Source organism: Pygocentrus nattereri, chromosome 9 (genome assembly GCF_015220715.1).
Source record: "Pygocentrus nattereri isolate fPygNat1 chromosome 9, fPygNat1.pri, whole genome shotgun sequence".
NCBI classification, from domain to species: Eukaryota; Metazoa; Chordata; class Actinopteri; order Characiformes; family Serrasalmidae; genus Pygocentrus; species Pygocentrus nattereri.
The window spans coordinates 6,453,758-6,463,105 of NC_051219.1; the positions used below are offsets into that span (position 1 = coordinate 6,453,758).

At 40.5% G+C, this 9,348-nt stretch overlaps 1 protein-coding gene across 1 annotated transcript; it reads left to right on the forward strand.

Annotated features, from left to right (window-relative positions):
• Positions 1-467: 467 nt before the first annotated feature.
• Positions 468-9,008, forward strand: LOC108411827 (interferon-induced very large GTPase 1-like). The gene is made up of 3 exons (XM_017683585.2): positions 468-1,138; positions 4,668-4,705; positions 5,630-9,008. Exons 1-3 carry the CDS (start codon positions 514-516, stop codon positions 8,447-8,449), a joined length of 3,483 nt encoding a protein of 1,160 aa, XP_017539074.2. The 5' UTR covers positions 468-513; the 3' UTR covers positions 8,450-9,008.
• Positions 9,009-9,348: the final 340 nt, after the last annotated feature.

Genomic DNA, 9,348 nt, shown 5'->3' on the forward strand with positions numbered 1-9,348 from the left:
GAGAGAAATGGTGAGAAACTGAAAACACAGGAAGAGAAGCTACAGAAGCTTAAAACTGACATACAGAATATGAGGAAACAGACAGAGAGAGAAAAGCAGCAGATATGTAGACAGAAACAGTGGATAGAGGAGGAGAGAGAGGCTTTAAAAAGACAGTGGATAGAAAAAGAGAACGAGAGAGAGAAGATTCAGAAACAAGAGAGAGTCAACAAAGAGGAGCTACACAAACAGGAGATAGAAAAACTGAAAAATGCAGAGGAAATAAAAGCTCAGACAGCTCTATTAAATAAGATGAAGATGGAGATGAATGAGTGTGAAGACACATTACAAAGACAGAAGAACATAAAACAGATAAATGAGAGAGAAATAGATCAGCAAACCACTCAGCTTGAGGAACAGAAAACAATAATAAATACACAGAAGGAGGAGATAGACAGACAGGAGCAGGAAAAATGGAAACGAGCAGAGGAGATAAAAGCTCAGTCAGCTCTGGTACAGAAGCTGAAGCAGGAGATGAACGAGTGTGAAGACACCTTACAAAGACTAAAGAATCTGAAACGGGTAAACGAGAGAGAAATAGAGCAACAAACCACTCAGCTTCAGGAACAGAAGATAAAGATTGGTACACAGAAGGAGGAGACAGAAAGACAGGAGAGAGAAATCCAAACAAATGCCAGAATTATAAAACAAGCAAGGAGGAAAAAACAGACACTGGAAAAACTGATACAGACTGAAGAGAAACAACAACAGGTAAAAACTGAAAAGTTTCAGAAACAGGTCACTGAGCTGGAAAAACAAAAGAAACTACTTGAACAAAGTGTGACTTTAATGAGATACAAAGAGAAGAGAAAGAGAGAAGAGCTTAGAGAAAAGCAGAGGGAAGAGCAGAGAGGCATCAGAGAGAAAGATGTCCAGATTCTGCAGGACATTTATGACCAGCTGGACAGCAGATGTTCCTCATCAACCTACATGCAAAACTGTGACACAGAGGAAGTCTTAAGAGTTGAACTGAGAAACTTTGTTGAGAAGATGAAGATGGAGTTTCAGAGGAGTTCAGAGGAGATGGAAGTTCAGAAAAAGGCACAGGAACAAACAGAAAGAATAAAGGTGCAAGAACACAGTAAGAATGATGAACAAGGTAAGAACCTCATATAACTTAATTCTGTTTCAATTTTCTCATTATTTCTCTTAAATATTTCAAAACATGTCTTGTTCAAAAATAAAAAAACCAAATAAATAGTAGTTTAACCTTGTTTTTTTAATTAGTCACTCTATTCCATTCACCCTTATTCTGATTGGACCATAGCAAGAGTGCAGAAAAGCCTGAAAAAACAGCACCTCCCCCTTGCCCATACGGCACAGAAGGCTGTGCTTTTCTCCCTGTATGTCAAGTCTCTTGGGGACAAACAATGCCTGCTTTCCACTGATCTGGCCCAGCCTGACTCTGTCACCCTTCTCACATCCCGGGCACATGATGACGCACTTCCCTGATGCATCCTCTGGTGTTGTGCCACCCTGCATGTTATGAAAGTCGGACTGCTCTTTCCTGTGAGCTCTACAGTTGCCCATCTCACCCTGCTTCCTCTCACACTCTTGTAACACCACTTTCTCCTTCCCATTGCGCTGACATGCCCTCAGCTACTGTTGCTACACCTGCTCCTATCTTTACATCCTCCAGTTCCTGCGACAGTTGAGGGCAGAGTCTCCTTTTTCTTCTATGGGAATAGCTCCTTCCTCTTCCCTTGTGTGTCGCAACTTCTTCTCCACTCTCTCTGAGGTTGATGTTGTGTCCTCCCTCTTGGCCAGGGAAGTTTTTTTTCCACTTACCATATCAATCATACCTGCGTCACCATACACAAATAATCCAGCAAGAAGCGCCTCATCATTAATTTGTCTGCCCCCCATGGCTGCTCCAAACCATAGCCTGACTTCAGACTTCTCTCTCCACTACGCTACCATGGAACATACTATTTTCACTCATCACGTAGGTCAGCCATGAAGATTGGCTTGCTAAGGCTGACATCGTTTAGACTATTAAGATTTTCCCTTTACACGCTGATTTTTGGCATTTTTGGCATACGTTGCAGTCTGTCTTGTCTTTGGCTGCATGAATAACCACAAAAATCTTGACACACTGTTAGAAGGCCTGTGATGGATCCTGCTGAACTCTTCCAGACTGCCTTACATGCTCCACCTCTTTGATGACTTTCTTGTGTTAGATTCTCCTTCCTCCCCATCTGTGCATGGTCTTTGTCCCTCTCCACTTTTGTCTTTCGGTGACTCAGCATCCCTCTTAACTCTAGAGTAGGCCTAACGACATCTCTCAAAATCCATGGCATTCAGCTAGACTTGTTTCAGGCCTTCTTTCTGATATGCTGGAATGCATTACCAACTCCCAATCAGAATTCATGCTACAGCCTCATTGCTTGAAGCTTCTGTTCCTCTCCCTTCTTGGGTATCTCAATTACACAATTTGCACATTACCTTAAGGATGCTTTTATCTCCTACTTCCTCAGCACTGCCTCCTCTGTTCCTTCACTTCACCACCTCCTCTCCCTGGATGATACATGTATCATGGAGCTACGCTTCTGGCTCATTTCCGTCTAGCACTGGAACAGAATCTCTTTTTATCTATGAAGATGCCTTCTCTGTTCCCAAAGATCTGCAACTATACATTGATGCAGTTCCCTGATTTGGCTGCTTCTAAAGTAGCTGTTGGTTTTCTTCTACATGGCCTTTGGAGTTTGCTTTGCTTTCACTCAAGTCAGGTGACTCAAGTCTGCAGTTGCATATAATCAACAAAGGACGTTCTAAATCTCTAACACTTATGCCATTCCTAACTTTCCAAGCTTTTATGCATTTCACAGCATCCGTTCCCTTCAGGCAATCTTTAAAAAATAGCTGCTTTCCTCACATTTGCCAGTTCACAATTAATGACCCACTCTTCCACCTTCCCATTTTTGTAAAGCTGCTTTGTGACAACATCAGTTGTAAAAAGCGCTATATAAATAAATTTGATTTGATTTGATTTGAAAAGTCTGTTTAACTGGGACCAACTTCTTTATCAAATCCAAATCAAATTTTTTTGTATGGTGCTTTTTACAACTGGTGTTGTCTCAACTGTTGTTACAACTGGGAGCCATCGTCCTCTGGTCAAACTACCTACAAATTATTATACTACTAATATTAATAGCAGTAGTATTAGTAGTAGTAATAGCTAGGAGTCTATGAAAACATCAATGTAGGGTGGGCAGCTAGTCCAAGGCAGGTGGCAGTAGCTGGGGCATGGGCAGCTGGTCTGAAACGGGTGGCAGGAGTGCTTGACAGTCAGTTGTCCTTCAGTGTCCAGCTGGACAGGTGGGCGGTTGTATACTCGGAAAATGGCAGGGAGATGGAATTAGTTTTATTCTCTTTGTTTGTACGTAAAACAGGGAATGTAAACATTTCCAGAGCATGGCTAACGACTCCGGCAGATCTGCCTATAACAACTTAACTAAAAGGAGAGAACCAGAAGGACACACAGACACGGGAGCATTCTGAAACAGTTTGGCATCCCTCCGGTCCACCGTCCACAAACCTGAGTGACGCAGGTCAAGTGTGCAGGTTTTACAGTTTACAGAGGAGATAATCTTATCTAGTTCTAGCTGTGGGAGTGGGTAAAAAGTTTCCAGCCTTTTTTCCACAACTGTGTTATGTTTTATATCAGCCAAGTCAGATGACAGCCAAGTTGGATTTAATATTGTGGGTTGAATTTGTTGTCTAATATTTTCAATTTTATTAATTTTTAAGTCCATAAAAACTTCACTGGTGAGAGTTGCCAGAATTTGTGGTTCAGTACCTGCCTGATTTTTGTGATTCTGGAAATCACACTAAACAGAACTCTAGGATTATATTTATTATTCTCGATCAGTGAGGCCAGATATGCTGAGCGAGCTTTAGGGAGGGCATTTCTATATTCTATAAGGCTGTCCTTCCAGGCAGAGTGGAACACTTCCAGCTTGGTTTGTCGCCACTTCCGCTCTAGTTTCCGAACTGTTTGTTTTAAGGTATGGGTTTTATCGTTATACCACAAGCTTTTTCTGTCTTATCCTTTTAATTTTAAGTGGCGCCACATTTTCTAAAGTAGATCGAATGGTATTTTCTAAATAATCGGTTAGTAAATCTAACTCCATTTGGTCTGATGGAGTGGAGAGCTCATTAATGGATCCTAACACATCACAGCTAAACACCCTCAGATTTTACTTTTACTAGAAGGAATCCAAAGAAATGACCCTCACCCTCCACCTTGTCAGTTGCCCTTAACCTCTGACATCCTGCACCATTGCATTTAGACACTTCATGCTGGAATCCTTCCCAAGGTGATAACCACCAATCTAGAAGCCCTTTTTCTCCTCGCTTTCTTCGGTTTCCTGAGATGTTCGGAATATACAGCTCAAACAGAAACCTTAAACACTGCCTTACATCCCTGCCTATCAGACCTAACTATACTACACTTGCACATGATCTTTAATATACACAGGGGGTACAGCCTTCTAGTGACCTGCAGCCCAAAATTCCTCCCCACCTGTCATTATCTCCTTCAACCCAAGCTGTGGTTTGCATTTGCAAATTATGTGTCAGTGTGAAACAAGAAAGAAATATTGACAATAAACTGTTGTTTTGTGCAGATGATGCTTCACAAGATGCTGCAAGCAGTAATGATAAGGTAATATAAAAAAAGAATACAATTCAACATTTATTTAGAATTGAAGTGCATTAAAGTGCATCCTAATTCTTAATCCTTTTTTTTTCTCGGATGTCGGATGTTTTTGTGTTATTTTAAGCTCCAAAAAAAGCTGTAATTCATTTTAACACAAGTAACTCAAGTAGAATGTTGTGAGATTTGTAATATGTGGCATAAAGACTGGTGAAAGACAGGAATAAGAATGAGACATGGACAACTGATAACTTTGAGACCATTATAGTGATGCCAACCACCAAATACACGTACCAGTAAAGTGTATTTACCCTATTTACACATACAGCTCTGCTCACAAATGTATTTACCATTGGCTGAAATTGTAAAATTTATTTACCATTTTTTCAAAACATAGGTCCAAAACTCATTAAACGCAACTAATTGGCTAATGCTTTCTTTTACAGTCCCTAGAGTGTAGTTCTAGATATTAAGCAGGTAAGGGTGAACTACATACTATGAAGTACTAGACAATTATTTTGGGGAACATAATGGTAAATTCTGAGAAAATATAAATAGGACTAAATTACTATTGAGAGGCTCCAGCTATTAATCAGTTATAGGTCATTTTTATTGCATTGTAATCCCACATATTTATGCAGGAACAAGTTTTACTTGTAGGTAATTAAAAGGTATTGTCTGTGTAAGAGTGTTTGTATGTTATTCATGTACAATCATTTTTATATCATACAACTACCCAGAAATTTGAACTGAAAATAATTATACAGGACTGTGGAGTTTTAACTGCATAATTACCAGGTAATATTTCAAATTTTGAGAATATATCTTACTTCCATGTGCATTTAAAAGGTGAAAAGAAAAAATAGACATTGCATTTGTTGGTATGTTCATGGATAATAATAATAACAAAATAACACAAATCTTTTTCAAAAGGTCTTTGAAGAAAGTCTTTCACAAAGGTCTTTCAGTGTAAAAATGGAAGATTCAAACTCACAGGACATCAGAAAGTCAGCTCTGAAAAGTCTTACGGACATTCTGCAGCATCTCAATCTAGACAGTTTCTATCCCAACAAACTGACTGTTAAGTCTATCTTCACCATTGGTAGCCCAAAGGAGGAACAGTTAAACAGCAATATGGCTTTTAGTCACCTGCAGAAACTCCTGATGCTGAACTACAAAGTGAGATGCATTACAGATGAAAATGAAAAGCAAAACTGTACCCTGTCCACAAAAACAAGTGGAAATTGTGACAGAAAAGATGTTGATTGGATGTCTGATTCCATGAATGATAATGGCAGTAACTACAGAGCTAAATGTGAGATTACTGCCAAGGGCATACCACAATCGGTCAGTGAAATATCAAATGAAAATGATAATCTGGATGAATTCCTCAGTGGAAAGAACGACTCTAATAATGCTAAAGAAAAGGAAAAGATTCATTCAATGGATGTCCAGATGGCAGTTTTCCACTGTGCAGATAGTTTCCTGAGGCAATACATGGTGACTAAACTCTCCTCCTGCCAGTACGCTTTGCCACTGCTGGTGCCCAGTCCTACATCTTCAGACATTGAACTCCCTATCTGGACATTTCGGCAGATCAAGAAAACCTGGAAGCCAGCCTGTGGCTCCAGCACAACAATGCCAGTCTGTCAGGTTAAAACTTTGATGGTGTTTTTCTGCAGGCTGGGCTCTGTTTCTACTTCCAAATCTCAGCTGCTGAATTCAGTGATTAATCCAAACCATGACACCTTCTTCCACAGAGACAGTCCAGGCAGCAGCAGGAACAGCCTGTTCATAGAAGGACTGGTGGAGATTGCCTGGTACTGTCCTGCAGGAAACACTGATGACCTTTTCAGTGACATTACTGCATTCTGCAATCTTCATGGTGACGCTCTAGATCACAGAAAACAAACAGATTTTCTAGCTGAAAGAGCCACGGTCAACGTTGTCTTGATGCAAAATATGAAGCTAAATGATGAAGGACGAAAGCTCTTACACATGCTTCACAAGTCTCCAAAGCCTCTTATCTGTCTTGTCAGTGATCTGCAAAAAGGTCCACTTAAGATTGGTCATGGGCTGAATATCAAAATAGGACTGAGGGGTAGAAACCAGGATGACTTAAAAAATGAACTGACCAGTGCAATTAAATTTGGTTTGCAGAAGTTTAATTTTAGTCAGACCTTCAGCCTGGAGAAAAGCTCAAAACTAGCGAAACAATCTGGATTTAAAACTGATGAAGACAGATATTGTCAGGAGGGGAAGAACAGAGCTCGAAGGGTTATTAAACTTTTGGAAGAAGAAAAATGTTCTGAAATAAAGGTTACGTTTCTGCCCTGTCAAGGGAAACTGTGGCATGACTGGAGCAGGAAAAACAAAGAGCTTCATCATTTGCACAGAGAAAATCGACAGCTGAACAGGGATGCTAAACTGGCAGAAATGAAGGAATTAAGGGCCAAACAGCGAGGCATCAACCTCAAATTCATCAACTGTTTTGTAAACAACCTACTGTCAAAAAACACACATCAGCCATGGTACTTTGTCCAGTGGACCAGTTATTTTATTGATGAGAAGTTTTCAGACCAGGTTTCTCAAGTTCATCTGAAATACAACAGCAAATGGCTTGAAGTGCAGAGGTTGAAAAAAACACAAGGAAAGTCTGAGGAGCTGAAGGTCCTGCAGAAACAGCTAGAAGAAGTTTCAGAGGAGCTGGACACAGTGACATTTGGCCTTGAGCACATTTTCAGGGAAATGGGTCAGATTTATGAGGCCTGGGCTGCAGTGCCTGAAGAAATGGGGGCAGATGTTTCTGCTTTCCCTGCTGTGGCTGCAGACCTCCTGATCTCTGGACATCCACTGGAGCTGATGGATGGAGATGCTGCTCATGTCCCTCTGACCTGGATAGAATCTGTTCTGGACAAGGTCACTGAGAGACTGGGAGACCAGAGAGTCTTTGTGCTGTCTGTTCTGGGTCTGCAGAGCACAGGAAAGTCCACCATGCTGAACACCATGTTTGGACTGCAGTTTGCTGTGAGAGCTGGCAGATGCACAAGAGGTGTGTTCATGCAGCTGCTCAGAGTGAAAGAAGAGGTTAAAGAACAGCTGAACTTTGACTACCTGTTTGTACTTGACACTGAAGGACTTAAGTCTTTAGAGCTGGCTGGCAAATCAACAGTCAGTCATGACAATGAACTGGCCACTTTCATCATTTGCCTTGCAAATATGACCCTGATAAACATATTTGGAGAAAATCCTGCAGAAATTCAGGGAATCCTTCAGATTGTCATTCAGGCCATCCTCAGAATGAAGAATCTCAAAGTCAATCCAAGCTGCATGTTTGTCCATCAGAATATTACAGACCTCACATCTGCAGAAAAGAACATGGAGGGAAGGAGACAATTGCAGGAAAAATTGGATGAAATAACAGTTTCAGTCGCAAAAGAAGAAAGGTGTGATGTAGAGTGTTTTAATGATGTGATCAGATTCAACATACAGATAGATGTGCATTACTTTGCTCAGCTATGGGAGGGAAACCCCCCCATGGCCCCACCAAACCCACATTACAGTGAGAGTGCGGAGAGGCTTAAACAGGCCATTTTCACAGCTGCAGCGCAGGAGAAAGCTATGAGATTGTCAGAATTCAAAGTCCAGATAAAAGAGCTGTGGAATGCAGTTCTGAAAGAAGACTTTCTTTTTAGCTTCAAAAACAGCTTGGCGATTGCAGTATACCAGAAAAACATTGCACACAAGCATTGAAAATAGGAACCTGACATCTACAAGTTGAAAACGTATAGAACTGTATATACAGTGCCATGATGAACATAACTGAAATACTTCCTTGCTTTTGTTGAAGAAGAGTTTGGGACTGGACTACTGTAATGCTCTTCTCTTGGGGCTCCCTAGTAAAAGTATTCAGAGATTACAGTATGTTCAAAACAGTGCTGCCAGGGTCCTTATGAAGGTCTGCAAAAATGAGCACATTACACCTGTTCTTCAGTCTCTTCACTGGCTCCCTGTGACTAAGAGGACTGAATACAAGGTTCTCCTCCTCACACACAAATGTGTTCATGGCCAGGCTCCCTCTTACTTAAACGAACTGCTAGTACCACAGACACATCTACGAGCCCTTCGCTCTGTGCATCTCCACTGTCTTCTTCCAATCAGAACAAAACTTAGTACCATGGGTGACCGAGCCTTTTGTTCTGCAGCTCCACGCCTTTGGAATGCCCTGCATGCCCATCTGAGGAAGCTTCAGACAACTGATTGTTTTAAAAAGCGACTAAAGTCATATCTTTTTAGGAGGACATATGGACAATAAAGCATCATATTTTATTAGTTTTATTTGATTATTATCTTTTAATTAATGTTTTATACTGTGAGCACTTTGAGATTTACTATAAATGAAAAGTGCGTTATAAATCCAATGTATTCTTATTATTATTATTAAGAGTTAAGGAAAAAAATTGGGATATCAAATATTGCTTAGTTATAGGAGCTGAGGTAACAGACTTTATTACTCAGTACTTCAGTATGAGTCTAATTCAGTCTTTCTTCCATTCTTTGTACCTCACTATAGTGTGAATTTTACATTAGACAAAATTCTACAAAGAGAAATGGTATTCACTGAAGTATCTGCTGCAAGACAGAGTGTCTTA